This window comes from Pelmatolapia mariae, linkage group LG12 (genome assembly GCF_036321145.2).
Source record: "Pelmatolapia mariae isolate MD_Pm_ZW linkage group LG12, Pm_UMD_F_2, whole genome shotgun sequence".
In the NCBI taxonomy this organism is placed as follows: Eukaryota; Metazoa; Chordata; class Actinopteri; order Cichliformes; family Cichlidae; genus Pelmatolapia; species Pelmatolapia mariae.
In genome coordinates this window covers 28,280,837-28,304,233 of record NC_086237.1, presented here as the reverse complement: position 1 = coordinate 28,304,233, position 23,397 = coordinate 28,280,837, and the positions used below count along the sequence as shown (strand labels likewise).

Here is a 23,397-nt window from a genome sequence, read left to right as displayed (position 1 = left end):
ATCTTGCTCATTATTCATCTGTTGCTGTGCTTCTCTCAACATGAAGGCAAGTAGATTTTGCATGGATACATTTTTCCGTTTTCTGTAAAAGGTTTTCTATCCAGAAATCTGTCACTGATGTGATTTCAGTAAGAGCAATTTTGTATTGTCATTGCTGTGATATTTCCATGGGTGACTACTATTACCCAAGCTTTTCTTTTCTTTTCTTTTCTTTTCTTTAACTTTCTTTTCTTTGCTGTGTTATTTTGTGTTTTCATTTTCCTCCTCAGAAAGTTGCACAACTCTGTGCAAGAGTCTTACCATGGCTCCTCTTCCTGTTCACTGCCAAGGGGTAAATCTGCTTTTTGTTTTGTGCTTTTAAAGCATAAATATGTTGTGCTTGTTGAACTTTATACGTTGTCATTTATATCATGTTATGTTGATTTAAACGTCATTTTCAAGGATGTGTAACCAGGAAGTTCATTGCCAGTGGGGTCCTTTTGGCAGTTGGTCAGAATGTGATAGCTGCACCAAATTTCAGGTCAGGGAGATTCATTGGTAACTAATTTCTTACCCATACAAACTTGCATGCATTTTCATGTACTGTATACAGTACAGTACAAGAAAGTGTATTTATAATAAAGATTTTTCACCATCAGAAATACTCAAGATTATGTTATTTTTAAAACTTGTGAAGATATTTTGCCATTAATTAAATTATTATTACTTTATATAAATATTTCTTTGTCATCATGTGGATGCTATACAGACAAGAACCCGATCCATGGTTGTCTACGCTCAGTTCGGTGGAAACCGTTGCTATGGAGAGCGAAGCGAGACGAGGCCTTGTGAAACCACACAAGGCTGCCCTATTGAGGATGGATGTGGAAACAGGTTTCGCTGTCGATCGGGTAGGAATCGAAACTGCCCTCACTTCCATAATCCTACTGAAGTGGTTAAACAATAACTATCTATCTGTCTTTTGACTTGCAGGGAAGTGTGTTAGCCAGTCTCTGGTGTGTAATGGAGATCAGGACTGTGAGGAAGATGGACTCGATGAGAGTAACTGTGACATTTCAAAATACATTGTTTGTTCAAACTCGGTTCCTCCGCCTAACATTGAAATCCTAGGACTCGGGTAAGAGAAAAGTCTTTATCTAGATATTTATTTTTTATGATTCATTGAGACATTAATCTACAATCTCTGTTGTTTCTGTAGGTTTGACTCTGTGTCAGGAAAGAGCAGAGCAAGTGTCATCAATACTAAGAGCTTTGGTGGCCAGTGCCGCACCATCTTCAGCGGTGTTCACAATTCTGTTTATCGACTGCCCCTTAGTACTCTTCAGTACAGCTTTTTGGTTGGTACCTGTGGAAGAACTTGAACTGTAGTTCATACTGATACTTCTTTGGTCACAATTTCTTATAAAGAACCCTTTGGATTTGTTTTCTAGAGTTAAGGAGTGAATATAGCAATATTTTCTACCTATTCTACTTTTTTAATCTACTAAATCACACATTATTACCATCAGCTTGCTGCCTTTTGCTCTTTTTTTTGTTGCATTAGGCATTAGGCCATTGACTCACATTTGGTGCCCTCAACTTGACATACATTCACTTCATCTGCAACATCTCATCATCTTGTCTTTATATAGTTAATCAGCTCGTTAGAGTTTACAGGGAATTGACTTTGTCTTGCTGCTGAGGGTATTTTCTGATTTGTGGGTTGAAAAGAGATGCCCAAAGTCCTCTCTGGAAAAACAAACTAACAAAGTGTAAATATATATGTCAACAAATTGAAACAATAATTATAAACCTGTTTTTATTCAAAGTTCAGATTTATGCTCATTTTTAGACGTACAGTGACTCATTTGTATGACTCATTGTAAACATAAGATTTCTGTAAACATAAAAAATTCACCTGTTTCATCTTATTCACCTGTAGGGTCTTCCCCTAAATCTAGTTAAGTTGTCCAGGTGAGCATTTCACATCTCTAAACTAGAGGAAACCAGACATTGTAACCCCTGTCCCGATTCCAGGTTAAAGCCCAGAATGACTTCAGTGATGAGATGTACACCAGCAAATGGCACTATGCAAAGGATATTGTCAAGAGGCAGACAGTAACCGGGACCACCACGGGATATCACAACTATGATTTTCATGAACAACACGACAAGACTCAGGTGAGTAGAAACCTAACACTTTAAATAAAAAATGCCTTTGACAAGTCATCTCATGTTGAAAAGGAACCTTTTTTTCTCTTCTTACAGAACAAAAAGCTTTTAGTTTTAAAGAATGACATCGAGGTAGCTCAGTTCCAGACTAACGCTCCTCGGTACATCCCAATATCCGAGGCGTTTTGGAAGGTGCTGGTCAAACTCCCATCTGTCTATGACTACTCGGCCTACAGGAAGGTTTTGGAAAGGTTTGGAACGCACTACCTGTCTGCAGGAAGCTTAGGAGGCTCCTTCAAAGTTATTGCCACAATTGATGAAGAAACTGAAAACAATATGGGTAAGGATTCATAAAACACTAGTGTAATGGAAGAATTGAAAAAGATGGTCATAGTGGGTCATTCTACCCAGTGTTTTAAGGTGCTAAACAACAAGCCACTGCATGTGTCTATTGCTTGTAATAGTTGTAATATACATATGTAAATTTAAAAAAATGCATTTGACTAATAACGCTCAAACATTTCTAAAATGTGTTTTTAAATGTAATCAGTTTGTAATGTAATTAAATTATATATACACACACATACATATATATATATATATGTATGTATGCATATATATAATTTAATTACATTACATATATATATATATATATGTGTGTATATATATATATATATGTATATATATATATATATATATATATATATATATATATATATATTAATATGTATTTTCCTTATAATAAAAGGTGTGTCTGATATTATTTAAAAAAAATCCAAGTTGTAATTGCAGCTGGATTTAACTATATTACACAGCTGTAGTGGTAGTATTTTTCCAATGCCAAGTAAAACATCTGGCTGATAAAAATGTTGCCATAAAGCCCTGCTTTAGTCCTGCCTCACTTTTCTGACACTGACTTTACGTTTTCCTTTGTTTTCAAGTCAGCGAAAGTGAGCAGTATGACGAATGTTCAAGGACTAAACGCTGGATTCTCATATTCCCCATCACCACAGTGAAGTGTAAGAGAGGCCAGCGCACTCACTCATCAAGCACAGGTACAATTTGGATGATAATTTTACATATACCAGTACCTATAAAAGCACTTTACCTCTATAAGTTTTTCTGCCATCCACTATCTCTTCAAACCTTTAAAAATAGGAACCAGCAGGAGCAATAATCTGAAAAAAGTGGATGTGGAGGGAGGAGGTGTCTCACATATTGCAGCGCTGAATATGATGAACCTAGATAATCCGGAGAGAAACTGGGAAATGTACTCAAACTGGGCAGAGTCTGTTAGGTCGTTTCCACAGGTCATAAAACAAAAGGTAAAGACAACGTAAAATAAGCTATTTGTATGTTAAAAAGCAAGATCATAACGTTTAATGAATCTTATTTGGATTTCATCTTATCACTTAATGCAACCTTGCATCGCTTTTATTTTACTATTGTTTCTCCAGCTGCGGCCGCTGTCAGAGCTGGTGAAGGAGGTTCAGTGTGCTGGTTTGAAGAAGCTCTACCTTCGCAGGGCCATAGATCAGTACCTTGCTGAAAGTGACCCCTGCCACTGCCGGCCATGCAGGAACAATGGAATGGTTGTCATGGATGGAGATGAATGTAAGTGCATCTGCAAGCCTAACACGTCAGGACCAGCCTGTGAGCAAGGAACTGAAGCGGAAGGGCAGCAGGGTGTGTATTGTCTTTCATACAGGATCTTTATTACTGTAGTTTTTTAAGCTCACCAATGTTACTTTTAAAGTCTAAAAGGGGCACATTGCAGTGAAAACCCCCTTTAAAAAAACAAGTGTTCTTTTTCCTTTTAGCTTTTGTATTGTGATTATAGTTAGAGATGCCAAAATAGCCCTGTGGGGCTGGCAGATGTGAGATTGGTGTCAGGCTTACTTTCAGGATGAAAACAAGGAATGTAACAAACTGTTAAATTGGATTAAGTCACTATCGTGGGTGGGGGTAGGATTTAATCGAGGCTAATATCAGACAGACTTTATTATTGTCCTTAATTTCTTTCTATTTCTTATTTTCCATTTCTGGTCATTAAGGAGTGATCCATGGTAGCTGGTCCTGTTGGTCTGCCTGGTCATCATGCTCTGGGGGCCGAAGGTCTCGTAGTCGTTCCTGCTCTAACCCCTACCCTCAGAATGGGGGACAGCACTGTATCGGAGAACCAGCTGAGACGTCCGACTGCGAAGATGAAGAGCTGCAATACTTAAGGTGAGAGCTTAAGTTTGCTTTGTGGATTTTATGAGTTTTTTGTTTGTTTGTTTGTGCGGCATGAATTTAGTGACATATTTGTAACAAGCACTGTGTTCATTGCATTGAGTTTCCAGTAAGAGAAAGTGTCAAATTGATTTTCATCAATATGTAGTTATGCAACACATAATTTTTCTACAGAACTATGGAGCCTCAGTGCTTTGACTATACTCTCCCAGCAAGCCAGAAGTGTGGAACCCCACCTGCTCTGATCAATGGCTACATTCTGGTAAAAATAGAAATTTACACCATGGTGTGGAACAAATGATTGCAAACATTTAGTATTTATTAACCAGACTAACTGCTACTTTGTAGTGCTTGAACTGTGTTTTGCATACAGTCACAGTACAGTGTTAGAAGAAGAGTTACAGGAAGAGACTTGAAACTGAAACTCTAGTATCTCCTATCTAAGTGAAAGAGAGTCTGCCTCAATGTTACTGAGTTTATTAGTTATCTTTAAATCTTTTGCTGAATTTTATATCTTCTCTTCCCCATAGTAGAGATGTGTTTTGTCCTTGTGTCTCTATGTTCTCCTCTGTGCTCATCCTCCAACCATTTTTGGCAAATGGCTGCTCTTCCTGCTGCCACTTGTTCCTCATAGGGGAACTACAAGTGGTACTGTCTTATAAAGTGCCTTGAGGCAGCCCTTGTTGTGAACATAAATAAAACTGAACTGAGCTGAGTTACGTACCCACATCAAAACTAAGAAGTTGAATTTGATGGTCTTATCTTTATTACATGTGTCACAGGATCCAAAGGACATTTATCTTGTGGGTAGTAAAGTTGAATACACCTGCACTGAAGGTTTTTATCTTGTTGGTCACAGCACCATAGAGTGCACTGCTGATCAAACCTGGTCTGCCCGGCCTGGATTGTGCACAGGTGAGTAAATAAAGTTTAACATTTAGTGTATCATCATAATGAATTGCTGTGTCACATTGTAAAACTAAAGATTTTCTTCAAGTTACAAGGTGCCAGATTGGACTCCTTGCAGATGCTGTCATAGCCTCTCCTTTAAAGGAGGCCTATGACATAGGAGAGTTAGTAACATTCTCCTGCCCAGCGGGTAAACGGCTAACAGGCGAAGCCACGGCTATTTGCAATCCCAGTCTGGATTTTTCACCAAACCCAGCAGACGTCAGGTGCATCCAAGGTAAATGTTACATCAAGCTTTATAATCCTTTAGCTCTCTGCTAAAGGACTGTCCTGGACTGATATGTAACAATATGAAATGTGATGAGCTCTACATTTAGCCATTCAGTGTAGAGAATCAGCAGACAATGTGGAACAGTGATTTCTGTGTATTCCACAGACAGCGCACCAGAACCACGCATTGCTCCTGGAGTGCAGTGTAAACTGTGGGAAAAGCCTTCCAGAGGAAAATGTGTTTGCAAAATGCCTATTGAGTGTGGGTATGTCTATTCTGCTAATAAATAATTTGGTCATGTCAGTTTTGGCAAACTGGATAATGATACTGATTTACTTGCAACTGTGTTTTCTGTGCTTTGTGCCCACCGGCCAGCTCATCTTTGAAGTTGTGTGCCACAGCTGCTGTAGGTAGAAAATCGGTCCTTCTGGATGTGTGCAAAATGTATGCATTGCAATGTATGGGGAAGAAATATATGACAGCAGAGGACAGCACCTGCATTTGGCCAGAGCGCAATACAACAGGTTGCACCGGCTGCCACATGTGGGAGAACTGCGATGGTATGAACATGTGAAGTGACCAATGATCTATTATAATGTACAGCAGTTTGTAGTAATTCATGCTGTTTGTCTTCACACAATTTTCTCAGATCAAACCAATGACTGTCGCTGTAAGGACTCTGCAGATTGTGCGAACCCTGGGTATAACGTGTGTGTCCGTGTTGGGGAGGATGAGACTGCGGCCACACAGACCATGAGTGAATGTGAAGCAGGACTTCGGCGATGTAAGGGAGAAAAAGTGTTTGTTGTCAGTATCCAGCCCTGCACCTCCTAAGCATTCAGGGCAGAAGCTGATTGACTGACCTCTCTTATTCGTCTTCTTTTATTATCCCACTTTGAAATATTCCACAAATTGTTTGTGGAGCCAGTGTTTTTTGTTTCTTTTATGCTAAGATTTAGTACACTTTAAAGGCACATTTTATGCACGTGTAAAAATAGAACAATACTGTATTAACAATAAATAAAAAGCACATCAGTCATGTTTGATCTTTCTTCTTTTGTATTACTAATATTGAGACCAAGAGATATGTAATATTCTCACAGACAAACATAGCATAAAGGACTGTTGGTTGGGTTTGAGAGGTAATGTTTGGAAATCTGTTTTTCAGGCTCGAGAAAGTGTAGGGCTTCTTACAAAAGATGTCTTGTGCTTACTAAACCCGACAAAGCTCATCCTGCGAAGCAAACCCCTGCTGACAGTCTATTCCTGCCTCTGGCTTGCAGCCCTCGCACAGTGTGACTGCATGTCTGCATGTGTGTCTGAACCTGTCCGTGAATAGGTGTGAAGACACCAACTACTTAATGTTTTATCATCAATTCAAGAAATACTTATGGTCAGCAGAATGATTCTCTAGGTTTCAGATGTTGTTCACAAAGACTGATAGTTGGGGGGAAAAGGTGTTAAAAGTGCATCTAGTCTGCCATTCTTGAAGGGATAATTCATAGAAATTGATGTTTTTTGGGTGAGATGTGGTAAAAAATCCCTATCTATCTATCTATCTATCTATCTATCTATCTATCTATCTATCTATCTATCTATCTATCTATCTATCTATCTATCTATCTATCTATCTATCTATCTATCTATGAAAGAAGGACAGAGGGAAAAAAAGCACAAATAATGGCATACATGTTTGTTCTTTGAATGCAAACCACCTAATTTGCATTTAACACAGTCAATTTATCTAATTAATTCAGTGTAATTTTACTGTTTGAGCTTTACCAGAACGTGCTAGACAAGTTTGTCTCTGTTGATTGTTTGTCTCCACCCGGTGGACATTTCAGTTCATGCAAGACAATGACAAACACTGGTGGATGAGTTTCAATAACAAAAGTTTTATTAACAATGTAAAATGACCTATATCAGCTTTGACTACTGTACCTTCAGCTTGCCATAAACAGTGATCACTATATTTAATAAGCTGCGCTCTGTCTGCTTGACTTCCCCAGAGAGAGAGATGCTCTCTGCTTATACCAACAGCTTCTTTACTAACCACGTGCAACCTTGAAAATAATTCAGAGAGCATTGCGTAAAGAGTATGTGTATATACAAGTCTAATGTCTCGATTTATAGATAGATATTGTGTGCAAAGAAGTTTTCTTTTGACTATTGTATCATCTATTCCATTTTGAAGCTGGAAAGTTTAAGTTGGGTACAGGTTCTTGTTTTATGGAAGACTAAATTAAGTACATTGAGAAGAAAAACAGCAAGGAACAGAAAACGGAGACTGTAATACACAAACGTATTCTTCACAAACCTGTCATTTCAGCTTAGACAAACAACAGTAAAACTTTGTCATTGCAAGAGCCGTCCTCAGATGTGTGAATGGCATCTGTTCATAAGTTATCACATTATTTCTGACAAAATGGACATTTAGATTCCCTTTTTTTTAAAAAATAAAAACATAAATCCACTTCATTCACTCAGGCTTGTGGAAGTAACAGAACATTGATATTATCATTTCAGACAAACTCTCATTCCCTTTTACATCAGACAAGCAGATATCGCACTTCGTTTACCAAAAAAGGGGAAAATCTGTTGCAAAATATCTTAAAATATATGTTCATGACTTTTGTTTTCATTACACTGCAGTTACAATTCTTCTTCGTATTACAAAATAAAATTATAAAATGGGCAGCCGTTAAAAAAAAGAGAAAGAGACAATTTATTTGAAAATGGCAGTAATAGATTGGTGGGAGACACAAGTGGTGAAGGACAGTGGGTAATGGTGTCTTTGTTGCCGCCTCCTACCCACAAAGGCGGGGCCCTTAGCTGGTTACCAGGCAACAGAGCCCAAAGAACCGCCTCTTCCTCTGTCGGACTAGTGGGTAGGGAGTCAGGTTCAGCAAACTGCTGTCATCTGGGCGAAAGAACACACAGACACCACAGCCAAGTCATGCATTTTTCCTCATTTGAGCTACGATGCAGTCCACTTAAACCAGTACCTCTGCTTCACAATGAATAATTCTGAAAGTGTTACTGCTTTTTGCGTTTTCTTTCTCACCTTGGTTCTTCAGTGGTAAAGGCATTGTCTCCCTGAGTTTACTGAGAAGGTTCTTCATCTCCCTCATATCCCTGCAGTAATGCAAATGGCTTTTTATGTTGTGTACATAAAGTATCCATAATATATGCAGTACATACTCGCATACAGAAATACACAAAATCAGGTTTCCATGATTGGATTTTCTGGAGACTTTCCTCCCTAACTCGAACTCATAACTATATGTTAACCTAGGGGCTGTATTTCAATTTATTTCATACTGTATTTCATAGCAGGAGTAGTAAACACACACGGTGTCTAGAAAAATAAGTAGTAGTAGTAAAATAAGTGTGTATACTTTGTGTTTTGAAATGTTGAAGCTTTGACACAAATATCTGATTATTTTTGGTATATTTCTATTGTTTTGTAAACTCAAATCTTAAATCCAACTGTGAGGTAAAACTATAGACCCACACAAACTACATAAATGTAATTTCAAGAAAGCCATAGCTGATAAAAAATACAAATATCCCAATAAATCTTATAATACAACATGTATTCCCAGTGCATTAAAATGCCATTTAATGTGATACAATACTTTGCATTATGTTCTTATAGGAAATGTGACAGATTACCCACCAAAATAAATGTGAAATATTTGTTAAATCATAATAAAAACGCAAGTGCAGACACAGCACCTACGTACATCCAGAAGGACACAACAGAACACACTTTGTTTACCTACTTTTCTATGTTTTCTATGTCAGTGGCCACCAGCCAGCAGAGCTGAGGACAGTCAGTGGGGGAGGAAGAGGTGTCCTCCAGAATGGGGATGTCTGAGCTTTCCTCCGTTTTACCATCTAAGCCGGCAGGGCCACATGAGTCGTTACCTAAAGCACACAGAGAAATGCCTGTTTCGTGTTTCCTCACTAGATACTGACCTAAATTATTTATGTCATTTGTACACAGGTATTTGAGTTTACTGATCGGTTTAGTGATGGCATTACTGGAATGACAGTGACATTAGAGATACAAAATCCCATTTGTCCACATGTTTCTTTAAAAAAATTAAAAACAAAACAAAGCATACTATCTATAAACTATCCATGAGGCTTGTCTGTGTATTGACCTTTCCTATGGAGCTGCAGTGATCCCAGCAAGCACACAGATTTGAGCATCTCTGTGATGTACATCTCCAGACAGCACTGCAGCTGGATGAAGAGCCTACAGATCTCAGGGTGGATTTCCCCGTCCTCTGGCCTGAAATGGCACATGAAGAGAACAAAGCTTACCAGCCAGGTGGAACTTGATAGACAAAATAGTCTGTGCAAGTCTCTATGAGCATTACAATAGTTGTTAATTCATCCATGTATGTGCTAATCTTGAGTCTGAAACCAGTAGCAGCTTAAATAAATATTAGTACTAAACCAAAAAGTTAAAACAAAGAAAAATGTATTCCACTCTCAGGATGTGTTACTGACATGTCTAATTTATTTGACTCATTTAAACTGTAAATGCAATATCTGTTGCAGAAATATAATCACCTACATTGGTAACTTATGCACTGCCTGTTCTTGTAATTTCAGGGTGCACATCTTCTGTGTCACATCTGTGACAAATGCGAGTCACATGCTTTTACTTGGAAATATCTTTACTTAAATGAATAAATGAGGACTGGACCTGGTGATAATCATGGTATTTTCTGCGCGTGATTACAGTGAGAAAATCTGTAACCTGAAGAATAACAGCAAATTCTTAATATCAGGTTTTAAGGCCAGAGAGGTTTATGAACTCAAATATGCATTAAAATGTTTGAGCAGAGTGTTTCCTAATCGAAGCTTAAAGTAAGCTTATAGAGTCTGCAATGATAATAAACATACTGTGCTTCTCATTCATGTTGTTTTACAGCAAAGTTCAAATTGCTAATGTCTCTGTGATTGTGCAAGCGTCTATATGTAGTGCTTACTTAACTCCCCGAGAATATATAAATAAAATGCACTGAAGAGATTCAAGCAACACAAAAGCCCGTCACAATATTTTTCATTCAACCGGAGCTGATCATTAGCTTTTATGAGACATCGCAGTAGCTTCACAACTATATTAATCTGGTTTTCAAAGGGAAACAGCAGGTGATATCCAGTGGGTGTAATATCACATGGGAAAGTGACAGCGATAAAAGGCGTGAAACTTGGTACAAATCTTTCTCACACAAATCATGCACTAGAATTCACCTCTTCCAACAGCAAGCTTCTCCTTGCCATCACCGTTTTGTCACAGTGCTGCTTTACTGTTGCTCAAGCACAGCTGTCACCAGTGCTATCCCTCTAATCAGCTTTCCCCCTGCACATTGGAGGGACCTCGCATCATTCAAACCATTCTGACACACTGGGTTTGTTTTATTAAAGGGGAATGAACTGGTTTAATTCAAGCTGTGTGTCTCTAGTAGCGGAGACAGACACTTAGATGGCCGAGAGAGCTTTTAGGGAAGGAGTTTTTAGAATATGTGCTGGTGATGATTATGGCAATGATGCAGATGCTGTTATCAGTGAGACTTAAGAGTTCTCTCTAAAGCTACTGCACCATCTCCATTTAGCAGCAGAAGCTGGAACATTTAAGAGCACAGTTTCAATGGCTAATAGTATTTTTTCTGCAGATACAGGTATAACTGTATTTAGGTGTATAATTATGAGCCATGCAGTTGAAAAAGAACAGTGCAATGGTTCATTTTCCACCACTTCCCTGCTGCATTAAGGAATATTATTATTTAAAGCAACTAAATGCTCCTATTCAAATAAAGTTGCATTCATGATTCATGCATGTGCGCGATGGGAGATGTGCACTGAACATGTTCAGTGTCACGCATCAAACATGTAGTTTTAAAGCCTCACTAGAGTGAATTAAAATAGAAAAGAGTGCAGCTTAACACTTTTTAAAACTGGACCTTGTAAAAAAATATGGTGACAAATAATTTCTAATAGAAAAGGATCGCTCGTGGTTTTAAATATACAGTATATCCAGTGGTAGGAATATGCCCCTACTGCAGGATAAATCATGATGCTGTTATTGTTCCAGCAGCACCCAGGCTTTGGCAAGCAGCTGGCACTGCAGACGTCCTCCAAATCTCTCTCACCACTGGCTTCAGTCTGTCCGATTGTTATTTAAGTAAGTTTGAGTGTGCCAAGTTGGCTGGCATCTTAGCCTCACTGAGGATGTTAAAATCCCAAGCCTCCCTTTGCCCTTCTTCTACTGGCGCTATTGTAGAGGAGATATTGTGGGCCAAGACAGCAGTCCTTTCAGGCTCCTAAAACAGCTGTTTTCCTGTATCTTGAATCAAAGCTTTCATCACAAACAAACCACTTGAAATCTAATTTAGCATGAAAATCTACTCAGAATCACTAAACAGTGAACAAACTTGGGCTCTAACCACTTTAATTTACTGTTTCATTGTGATATCATTTGTTTTTGATGAGCAAAAGAAAAAAAAACTCCCAAGGATTCTGATTCTTTAAAAAAAATCTGTACTGAAGGAGCCACTCTCTCAATAAATTACAAGAAAAAAAAAAGTCATTGGCTTCACATTATTGATACTATTATCTCAGATATTAGTCCCGGGAAGCATTCCACTTTCCCTCCACTTTGTGCATTAACGTTTTAGGCTCAGCTAATGGGAAGTGATCAGTTACAGTATGTTGTTGTGATTGCTTCCTGGTAAAGCTCTCCTTCTAACAAATTAGAAATGTCATGATTTTTAAAAGCTGATCTCATGTTCTGTTTTCCCACATACTTTGCCCACCACGAAATAAAAAAAAAAAAATCAGTCATTTAATGGGACAAGCATTAGATGGCCTATCGAAAGAACATTCCTATAAAATAAACACACACACACACACAAAATATTCAGCAGCTCAAATGTTGATACTTGTGCAGATTTACTTTGGTAAAATTAGCTACTTTTTTAACTTCCGGCGCTGCAGTGTTGCAGAGTGTTCAGCCACTGATGGCTTTTCATTTTCAGGACCACGGACAGCGTCTGTGCCAACTCACCCCGATATCAAGGAGAGACTGTGGTGTGCCGCTCGCGCCATTTCGCAGCCTTTGGTTCGGGTCCTGAGCATTTCGGCCCGTAACGAAGGACAGTCGACAGTGATCTCGCCAATTGAGATGACCAGCTCACGGTACAGAGCCACAAGTGTATTGAATTCTTGGACGATCTGCATTACAGTGAGATAATAAGTCACACAGACACAAAAAGTTATTACCTAACGAACCAGACAAGTAAGCATCACACAAATAAATTGCAGGATAGTCTTTATCCTCAGTCCGACCTGTCAACATGAAAACACGTCAGCCAAGAAGGAAATGCTGAGCAGCATTTTACAGCCCCCCCCCCCCACCCCCCCGCCCTAACAGACTAATGGGGACAAATAATGCTCCATGTGCAGTTACACTGTCGTGTGCTTCATTTCAAAAATTGCAGCCTTGCACATGTGCAGTCACTGAAGCTTATTGATCCTTGCGAAAACGCGGAAAGTGAAGCACAGCCCGCAAAGTAAGAGTGCACGATAAACCAGCTGATTGTTGAATTGGTTGGTTTTCCATCATGCTAAATTTGGTTGTCTGCACAACCACGAAATTTGAGCTTGGGGCACAAGTATTCTGCTCTTTTTGTGCACCTCCTGCATAGCATCCTGCTGTAGTCCTGTAAACGAACAGCGAGGCTCCATGACGATCACTGATGTATGAAAGGGTGAAGTAGGCTTTATCATTCCTGTCAGCTTCTGTCAAAGCACATATGTGCCAAGATCATGCACTCCACCATGGGTAATCTTGTCATTCGGGCAATGCTGAAATCATTCCAAATCACCAGCAGCTTTCCACACTTTAAATGCAAATCACACAGTCAATCTGCACGCCGAGGTGTTCTGTTTGGCTTCACTGCCGACAAAGCAATGCAAATGCATAAAGCTATTTTTAGGCTGCTAGACCGGGTTAGAATCTTTTTTTTTTTTTTTTTTTTTGCAGCTATTAAGAGCTGTCGCCTGTACGGCGTGCATGCACGGGGTATTGGAACATCCTTAAACAAAGAAAGGTTGAGATAATAGCACAGCACTCCTTATCAGAGGCACCATGCAGGCACTAACGTGCCGCAAACCTACCATTCTGCAGTCGGCCACGGCGCGCTGGGCTTTGCGGGTACTTTCGGTGCTCTCCCTCCTTTGTGAGTCTCGATAAGGAGGCTTGCCGATCTGGAAGATGTTCCCGGCGGATCTGGGGCGATTTTTGCGCCCATTCGATGCAGAACTCATGCATACACATCCACTATTAAAACAGCCCTAAGACAGAACGATTTGGTCTTATCCCCCCAAAACTCCACCACTTTCTCTCTTCCTGCCTTACCACCCTGCACCTTACTGTTCACCTTATTCTCTCCTCGATTTACGCTCAGCTCACCTTAGCCAGCTATTGGCTGTGTTGAAACTCGAACGCTATTATTGCTCTATGTCTTACGTTCTTTCCTCCTAATGTGGGAAAGGTAGCAATTTTTTCCCAAGAAGAGCCCTGGAGCGCAGGTAAAGTACCGGATGAGCGCCCGTGACTCCTCTCCGCATTGCCTTGACTGCGACGGGGCGCAAGTCACCTTCACTCCAGCAGCACACGGTGCACAGTGAAGACTTCACACCCAACCCGGACTCCAGCTAGCTGAGGTGTCTTTTCTGACGCACCGATGTCAAGAGGGAACGATCGCATTCACGGATATTCTCCAAATGCAACCATTTTTTATGATTGCGCGTTTCCATTAAGCACCAATAAGACGGACGGTAACAGTCTTTTCTTAGCTATACAACCTCCTATTAAGACGAAATAACACGGCCAGTGTCCACGGCGACAATTTCACAGCGTACAACTGTGCCGGAAAACGTCGAAAAACTTAATTCCTGCTCTCGCGGTCTCAAGTCGGCTCCCAGTCTGTTTCCTTGAGTGTTTCCAGCTATTAGGAAGGGCCTATATCTAACCTTGGATAGGCAGTAGAAGAACAGTTGCTACAGGCCTGACGTGGCTGGCAGCACTGCGCACCCAAAGGACGCGAATACTAATAGGGCCCATCAACTCGACCCCCCTCCTCCCCCATGCTGACATATCAACTCCTGTACGTATGAAATTGAGGTCACTGGCCACTTTACCTCCACCACAAGTACCGGGTGGAGACAAAAAAGAATGAATTGAACACTTCCGTTAAAAATGAGCCTAAAGTGGTTCTCTTTAGTTTTGAATATCACAAATTATTACTGCATTTATACTCACATGCAGGTTAACTTAACAAGTGCTTAAGTTTCTGTTGTTGCGTGTGTGTCCGTCTACCTTTACAAGAAGATAATTAACACAAAGAATGAAAAGGGTGGGCTATAGCTATATTACCGTTACTTAACTGGAAAAAAGTGCACGTTAAGCTTGTAGATAGTGTATCGTTTATTTTACATTTTGGATAGTTCAAGATTTAGCTTCGTTTCGACTAATAAAAATGCAATTTTATCATCAGACCCTAAAACACAGTTGGGCTTGAGATATACATTAAAGTTAAAAATGCACAAAGACAAACTATTTTTTTACTATATATTATGAGTATATAGATGTGTAACTGATCAATAAACTTTTTTTGTGTGTGTGTGTGTGTGTGTGTGTGTGTGTGTGTGTGTGTGTGTGTGTGTGTGTGTGTGTGTGTGTGTGTGTGTCTGATTACACCACAAAAGATCATCCAGGAAATACGTTATTTCAGCATGGACACCGCTTTACTATAAGAGTGCCAGAATCAATTACTGGCTGTTGATGAGTGCTTTTCTCTCCTTGCTTTTCACAACCACAAATAGAAAAGTTTGCAGCAGATATTGTGAAGAAATCAGTGAATGTGTATGGAGTGCTCTTCCTGACATGCATTACCATTAACACAAAGGAAGACTTGCGTGTGGAGTTGAAGACGCAATCACATATATTAGTGGCACAAAAAAGGCAAGGCAGATAATTAGTTTGTGATATTTAGTTTACAACTGTATAGTGACAATTAGTTTAAAGTAAGTTTTTGTGATCAATGTTTTCAGACAAACAAAAACCCTAAACATATCAGTAGTATGAACAACTACAGTAAAAGTTAAGCAAAAAACAAACAACCAAAGAGAACCATAACAGCCACACAAAAAAAATGTAAAAAAAAAAAAAAAAAACTTGTCCAAAAGGAGGCAAGACAAAAAATGGGAGATGAACGGCTAGAGAGCAGAGACCAATGAAGCAATCAGTTCAGTAAAGATTTAAGATTCTCCACAGCTTGGGCCCAAAGTTTAACTATGCCTTCTTTAGCTCCACAGATTTAGGCTATGGAGAGTTTAACATAAGCACATCCATGAAAGTGAGCAGCCATTGCTGCCAAATGAGCATGTTGTGGCAATCAACTTCTTAGCAGCTCTGAAACCAGCTAAAACACTTGTCTCTGAGCCTTATGCAATGTAAGTTGATCTAAATAATTTAAAATTGAAATGTATGGGGAAAGTGGACCAGAAGTATGTAATAAACACAGATTTTCTTAAACCATCATTTACAGCAAGCTAAGCAGCACTGACTAATGTCTAGTTTTAGAGCTGTGAGCAATGCACCTACATGGAGATTAAAAGCCTGGTGCATACTTTATATGAAGCTGCTATAGAAAGAATGGAAACTTGTGGGAAAAGTTCAAATAAAGGAGTTTTTTATATCCTAACTTAAAAGTCTGAAATATGTAAGATGTGTGAGATGTGTGAATTCTTTGGCAAAAAAATAGAAATGACCTAAAATGCCTTAAATAAATATGTAATGTTGCATCTACAAACCTGTATGGAAGTTTAAATGTTATTTCATATAAATTGTAATAAGTTAAACTAAACATGTATGTAGCCAATATAGACTCACCAGTAACCTAGCATCCAAATCTGTGGAAGGAAAACCAGAGAGAAGGGAGGGAGCATGAAGGGAAACAGGAAGAACATGCAAACTAAACACAGAAAGTCCTCACCTGACCAGACCATTTAAAACCGGAACCAACAGTACTGAGCACTGCACCACCATCATGGTGCCCCCATCAGGTATAAGCATTATTAGCATTAGTAATATGTTGGGGAAAGCATTCATGAAACCACAAATGAATGTTCCCATACCTAAAAGCATATTTTTTTGTGTGTTTTTCTAATGTTTACTTTTGTTTTTCTTATTGCGATATCCACCCTCTACAGTCTTATTAGACCCTCATCAGTCTGTTTTCTTAACTAAGATCTGCTCATTATTTCAGTTAATTCCACTTACAGGAATGCAACAAGGATGCAATTTAAACTTATTTTGCATGGAGTGTTTGCTGCATTACAATATGTTTAATCAACAGTAACACATCTTAAAAATGAAGTGTCTGCAGTGGATGGAAGTTGGTAATTAAAAATTTCACATTGAAATTAATATGTCCTTGTACATTAGAAAAGTAATCACGCTGGGAACAGTTTAAGTGGCTGTGCTGTTAAACAAAAGTTTAGGCATTGAAAAGTGTAATGGGATCATGTTGAAACACTGCAGCCTAACATGTTATATTAACATGCTATTCATTATGTTGAGACACAAAACTGAGAACACTGGATTTTCCTTATTTCAGTGATTTATTAGAGATGTGAAGCTAGCACACTGATGGTTTTCCTCTACTACACCTCCTCACCCGCTTGAAATTCACTCACTGCGTTTTCATTAAAACTTACAGCTTAAGTTCACCCCCCTTTTTAAAAATTTGCATATCCACTTGCATGCCCCCCCCCCCCCCCCCCCATTTATCTTCAGCCTTACATCAAAAAGAGGGGAAGAAGAGATAGCAAAGAAAGCAGAATATGAAGAACCCAATAACCCAGTTCACTGAGTAGATGTAGATGATGACCATGTCCATGTCAAATCGCCAGCCACGAGTGTCATCCTCGAAATCCATGGTGTCCAGAGGGTAGCCTTCTCCGTGGGGGAACTGGCGTCTAGCAATAGGACTCGACTGCCTCTGGAAGCCTGGTTTAAATGAGAAATAAGTCATTTCGTGTAGTTAAAAAAGCAACAATTTCCTCTGGGGTAATTAACACACATAACCTCAGTGTTTTGATAAATGTTAGACAACAGATTTTAATACAACTAGAGCTGCTATTGAAGACATTTACAAATTCATACAAATGAAAAATGCACAGGATTATTTTTAGTCTTCTGTGAGGCCTTGAGGTACAATTACGATAAATAGGTAGCACATACACGTATCATATTGTCGAAAGTCACAAACAACAGCACTCTTTAAGTGCAGCTTCATAAAATACTAGCTATGCTTTATATAGTTTTGCTGTTGTTGCAGATGACATTGCTTAAATATGACCCCACTTTAGAGGGAATTAAAAACTTGCCTCCAAAGATGCGGAAGAGTTTTCTGCAGCTCGGGAGAGGCCACTTTGCACAGCTTGCTTTCTGAAAGTTCTGTTTCCGGGAAAGGTATTCCTTTGGAAAGAATGTTCTTGCTGTTTGGTTTAGCTCTATATAAATACATATTTTAAAAAAGACACAAAGTTAATGCAATAAAAAAACCTGACTTCTTCATAGCTTGGCTAGATATGTTTGATTTAATCAACACATTCACTAACAGCACATGTAGCGTCACTTGCGTCTCTGATTATCTCCTTGTTCTGTGACCTTGGCTTTGGTAATCAACACGACAGTCTAATCTTGTCATCTAATCATTAACAAGAGCCCTCAGTGTTTCAACAGTCCTCCTCACCATCTAATCCATGCTACTATATACATCTAGAAATAGGCTGGGATGAATAATAAAAGTTTTTCAGTGATTCATAAATTTGACCAAAATCAAACCAAAATTGTATCTAATAAATTATCCCAAGGTGACAAAATACATTTGTTAGCACACACCACAGAAATATACACCATACATATATTATTACAGTAATAACTACTATTATACTGCTTAACACTGTGGTGAAAATGTTTCCCTACAGCTTTAGGGTTCCACTTTTTACTGGTTTAAAGAAACCCTAAAACATCTGCTCCTATTATTACAGTTCATTTCCACCCACAGGGAATACTACTTCTTATTTCCATTAGAAAGCACCGAATCAAAGTGCTCAGACTGTGTTTGATTTTGTCTTCTCAGTCTAAGTGACTCATCTGGTCAAAGCTGAACTTAGGTCTACTCTGCTCCCTGTGGGACATCTGCAGCTGGGCCCTCTGAACAATCTGCAGCTTAGATGTTGTGTAGCAGCCAACATAGAAATAAAAATATAGCTGAAATTGTTTGTCTTTAATGTCAGATTTTTACATGAAGTTGTTTTTTTTAACCTTTCTCGCTTTATTCAGTCTTTAGTGCTGAGGAAGTTTGATTAAGTCATTATACAGTAAGTGGTCCTTGCTCATCATCTCACCTTTTTGGAAGAAAACATGTGTGATGATTGTTCTGCACAGGGGGCAGGGGGTATTAGTGGGGCTGTTCTTAGCCAGCGTCCTAAGACAGGGCTCACAGAAGATGTGATTGCATGGATGGCACATGTAAGGACTGAAGTACACATCCAAGCAGACAGCACAGATGTAGCCCTCTCTGTCCCCGGTAGTCAGGGCCTCATCGTCCTCACTGCTGCTGCTGGATGGATTTCCTGTTGAACTCTGGGAGAAAACAGAAGTAGAAAAGAAACATTTTAACTGTTAAAAATATCTTTTCTTGTGTGACCACAAACCTGCTTATGTTTGTGTGCGTGCATATTTAAAGCTCCAGTATTAAAATGATAAAACCCATTTTTGCACAGTTTTGACTATATAGACTAACCTCTCAGACAGTTATATTAGTATCTTGCCTAGGAATGGATAACAGCAATAAGAGAGAGCAATCCAGAGATTTGACCCTTCACGTATGAGATGTTAAGTATAAATTATCACTACAAGATGCTACCAGTTAGCACTAAATATAAGTGAAAATGTCCTCTTTCACAGTTCTCTTCTATTTGAATTTCTTTTCTCTTTTGATGAATGTAACCCTCTTTGACACCCATCCAAACAGCATAATAATATGTGTGAGGACATGAGGGTGTCAGGTGTGAGTTCAGTCAAGTGGAATGTCTGCCTACCTACATTTTCACACATCTTACTGTAAAGCATAAACATTGTTTGTTAGAGAGAGCAGTCTGACCCACTATTGGCATTAGTTCAAACTCCTATTACTTCATGGAAAACCAATAGAGGTGCATCTTAGGATGTGTCACTTTATATCTGTTGCAGTTTGTCAGTTAAGCCCTACTATGAGGCCTCTTAACCTCTATTGGGTAAAAACAGAAGGTGGGTTTTGGATCTAGTTAGTGTTCTCTTTCATCATGCACAGCATCTGCTACACTCTTTCCTTACTTCCTCTCTTCTCCTCAACAGTTAATCTACCCTCATCACTCACTTTTTATGGTTCCAAATTTCAGCTATAACTCCATGATGTAACAAAAGCTCTTTTTTAAAATAGTAGCTAGGGCTCTCCAAGTCACCCACCGCCTCCTCAAACACGTGTTGTGTTGGCAGACCCCTGGGAATTGAAGCTTCACTGTTTAAAAAAAATCCTGGGGGTGTTTCCAAAGTAATTACTATTTTCTCACCCTAGGGGAGCTCCAGGGACTTCCCAGTCACATCAGCCCATCCTCCCAAGGTGTGTCATTAAAGAGAGGAGAGAACACAGAGCACAGGATGTCTAAGTAAGCATAGATGCTGAGGCTCTCCTGGCAATATGTATGGTGACATGCCAGTTTTGTCTCGGTTACAATCATATACTGGTATATAAATGAATAAGAGCGTGCTCTATGACATACAGAACCAAAGTTTAGACTAAAAAAACCCTGCTAATTTATAGATAAAACCTATAACTGAGTGAAGCTTTATTTGATAGCGCTGCTGCACCACAAAACATTTGCATTTCCTTCACAAAATGTGTTTCTGCAGAACAGCAGCTAAAACCACATTTTATCTTTTTTCCAGCAGCTGGAAACAAGCCAACACTAAACGTCTCTGCATTACTCAGGATGAAATCACATCCTGTGGTTTGTTTTTACACAACAGCATCTCCTCTAGCTTTGTCCTACGACACTTTTCTCAGAAACAAATTCAAACAAGCCAGCACAAACCAAGAAGGCAGCCACATGAATGCAGTAAGTTAAGACAGTTTAAAAAGGGGATAAAAAAATGTAAAACATTCTGTATTGTACAAAATATTGTTAAAACACATTGTGAAAATCCAAAATCAAAACCAGGGTATCTGACCAGTGTGGCCAATAGCAGTGTGCGTTCTAGGTTTTTATGTTCTCCCAATCGAGAATAAGTGCAAAATTTATGTCAGTAGAAATTTTCACAGAGCTGATAAATGATTGTAAATAAAGATTCAACATGATAAATGAGCAAGATCTGGGTACTGGGTAACAAAAGTAATTGTTTAAAAAAATATTGAATATATGTTGGGTTTTCAATGTCTTTATCAGCCTAAGGAAAAAATGCCTTTTTTCTGAAAGTTAGCCGAGAAGATCAATATATAAGGGTGTGCTAGGTGTGGAGCAGGAGCAAGGCGACGATTGGCTTAGCTTAGGATAAATGGAAGCAGAAGGAAGAAGCTAGCTGGCTTCATCCAGTGTACACCAAAATGCACCCGCCTTCAAACCTATTTGAAAATCTGTCATTTTTTTTAATTATTAGGACATAATAAAAAAAATCATTTGGTTTTTGCTGGAGTCTATCAGCTTCAGATGAACGACAACACATTATATGCTACAGTGACGTTATCTATTTATCAAGCCTATACAGCAATGGAGACACAGCGTATGAAAAACCAAGCACACCCTATCATTCAGTAGTTTGCAGAACTATTCTTAGCAGCAGTAAGTTTAAATAATGGCTTTCTGTATGATTTTATCAGTCTCTCACATCATTGTGGGGGAAATCTGAGCCATTCTTTTTTACAGCGTTGCTACAGTTCACTAAGATTTGCAGGCATTTGTTCATGCACAGCTCTCTCGAGGTCCCACGACAGCATTTTATTTGGGAGTAGGTCTGGACTTTCTTCCTTTCTTTTTCAGCCATGCTAGTAGATTTGCTGGTGTGCTAAGGTCCTGTCGCATGACCCAGTTTATTTACACACCAAGTCCAATGAATAACAGATAAGAAAATCTTAACTAAAAACAGCACAATCTGTAGGAGGACAAAGGATTAGGAAATTGATCATACGACAGTGTCGAAGAAACTAATTTGACTTTTGGTAACAGAGCAGTCAGAGTAATTTCAGTCTGCCAGCGTGACTGCAGCTCTGCAGCAGCCAATCAAAATGGAATCTGCTCTTTTGTCTGGTCGGTTTTGAAGGGCTCTCTGCCCAAGCCTCATCATGCAACTAATTCAGATGTAACCCCACTTTAAACCGCGCACACAATGGCTATTGAAATGAGCTGGTTGCTGATATAGCTTCCGAGAGCCAGAGTCTAGATGAAACAAACAGACACACACACATGTGTATGCTGTAATATAAAGTACCATGAGTAAAAACAGTGAAAAATAGATGTGCTATAAATACTTCTTTAGTAAGAGTAAGTCCTGAGTATAAATCTCAGGACTTACTCAGTTAAAAACATTTGGTATTTGGTGTGTCTTTAATCCTTAAAGTCCATAAAGACTACATATTAAAAAATAAATTATCCTGGGTATTAATTGCTGGATCTAGTAATTACTAGATCATTTAGTGAACTAATAACCGGCTCTGTGACTCGTCTTGTGGTGATACTTAAACCTCTGTGATGTCAGTGTACATTGCCAGTCACCTGTCTGCTCTCTTGCTGTTGATTTTGTCTCCATTTCTCCCTTCTTCGCTGTCTCCTCCGCAGACTTTTAATCCTGTTCCTCTCCCTTTTACTCATCCTCCTCTCACAAGGAACACAAGGTTGCGCCACTGCTGAGGTCATGCTTTGACTCATTACCCTTACCACCCCGCTGCCTCCTTCATCACCATCCTCTACATTCTCTTCATCACCCTCATCCTCTTCTTCCCCTCTTAGCTCATAGAAGGTCAAAGATCGTCCAGTTGCTGACCCTGGTCTCACCTCCACCCAGAATGGATCTGGCTCCCTGAGTGAACTTAGTGAGTAGAGGTGCAAGTCTCCTGCAGCTGGTCTGGATAAAGGTCTCTGAGGTGACCGAGGTATGGACCTGGTATGAGTAGCAGGCCGAGGGGACAGAGAGTTTGAATTGGAAGTGAAGGTCCAGTTGCAGCCAGTGCTCTGGAGTCGAGAGCAGGTGTGTCCTCTCTGCAAGTTGCTCGATCCTTCTCCAAGTTCCAAAATGTTGTTTAACTGATGATCAGAATTATTACTTGACAAACTTCCAGTGCTTTCCCTTCTCTGTCTATACTGTGCTTCATCTCCATGTGTTTCATCTCTTTCCGCCATTCTTCTTTCCATGCTTTCCCCTCTTTCTCTGCCTTCCAAATCTCCAGCAGTTATTGTCTCCTCACCCCTGTCTTGGTTTTGCTCTCTCCAGCTTCCTTTGTTGTCCTCACTGCAGGTCTTTTTGCTTGCTTTTCCACCTGACAGCGCAGGTCTCACCAGCACATTGCTTGACCTTCCCTCGCCTGCTGGATTTACACTCCTTTGCCTAGATCTCTCCACCTTTGGTGTGTGAGTCTCATTAGTACTGGTTTCCTCACTAGCATCCTCAGCTTCGCTACATCCGACTCTGTTCGAGCCATTTACACTAG

General features: G+C 39.4%; 2 protein-coding genes across 3 annotated transcripts; one reads left to right on the top strand and one right to left on the bottom strand.

Moving 5' to 3' along the window:
- The first annotated feature begins 273 nt into the window (after positions 1-273).
- On the top strand, positions 274-6,588 carry c7a (complement component 7a). Its single transcript, XM_063489737.1, has 17 exons — positions 274-331; positions 442-520; positions 749-890; positions 973-1,117; positions 1,199-1,337; positions 2,017-2,160; positions 2,248-2,491; positions 3,093-3,206; positions 3,310-3,476; positions 3,609-3,837; positions 4,206-4,377; positions 4,558-4,645; positions 5,166-5,298; positions 5,381-5,569; positions 5,729-5,828; positions 5,939-6,123; positions 6,213-6,588. Exons 2-17 carry the CDS (start codon positions 443-445, stop codon positions 6,395-6,397), a joined length of 2,454 nt encoding a protein of 817 aa, XP_063345807.1. The 5' UTR covers positions 274-331; position 442; the 3' UTR covers positions 6,398-6,588.
- Positions 6,589-7,447: 859 nt separating this feature from the next.
- Positions 7,448-20,364, bottom strand: rgs7bpa (regulator of G protein signaling 7 binding protein a). Of its 2 annotated transcripts, XM_063490344.1 has the most exons (7): positions 20,270-20,364; positions 19,064-19,301; positions 12,648-12,814; positions 9,733-9,863; positions 9,349-9,493; positions 8,628-8,698; positions 7,448-8,483 (listed from the first exon to the last, which is right to left on the bottom strand). In XM_063490344.1, the coding sequence occupies exons 2-7, from the start codon at positions 19,205-19,207 to the stop codon at positions 8,392-8,394; spliced, it is 750 nt and encodes a 249-aa protein (XP_063346414.1). In that variant the 5' UTR covers positions 19,208-19,301; positions 20,270-20,364; the 3' UTR covers positions 7,448-8,391. The 2 variants fall into 2 exon arrangements, with proteins under 2 accessions (XP_063346414.1, XP_063346413.1); XM_063490343.1 differs by lacking the exons at positions 19,064-19,301; positions 20,270-20,364 and adding an exon at positions 13,760-14,661.
- Positions 20,365-23,397: the final 3,033 nt, after the last annotated feature.

Excerpts from the sequence above, each read along its gene's own strand:
- c7a (XM_063489737.1), top strand. The coding sequence starts at position 443 with ATGTGTAACCAGGAAGTTCATTGCCAGTGGGGTCCTTTTGGCAGTTGG. Across the intron at positions 3,838-4,205 it reads TGAAGCGGAAGGGCAGCAGG|GAGTGATCCATGGTAGCTGG; the intron begins GTGTGTATTGTC and ends CTGGTCATTAAG. Across the intron at positions 4,646-5,165 it reads TGATCAATGGCTACATTCTG|GATCCAAAGGACATTTATCT; the intron begins GTAAAAATAGAA and ends CATGTGTCACAG.
- rgs7bpa (XM_063490343.1), bottom strand. The coding sequence starts at position 13,909 with ATGAGTTCTGCATCGAATGGGCGCAAAAATCGCCCCAGATCCGCCGGG. Across the intron at positions 9,494-9,732 it reads ACTGCAGCTCCATAGGAAAG|GTAACGACTCATGTGGCCCT; the intron begins GTCAATACACAG and ends TGTGTGCTTTAG. Across the intron at positions 8,699-9,348 it reads GACATAGAAAACATAGAAAA|GGATATGAGGGAGATGAAGA; the intron begins GTAGGTAAACAA and ends GCATTACTGCAG.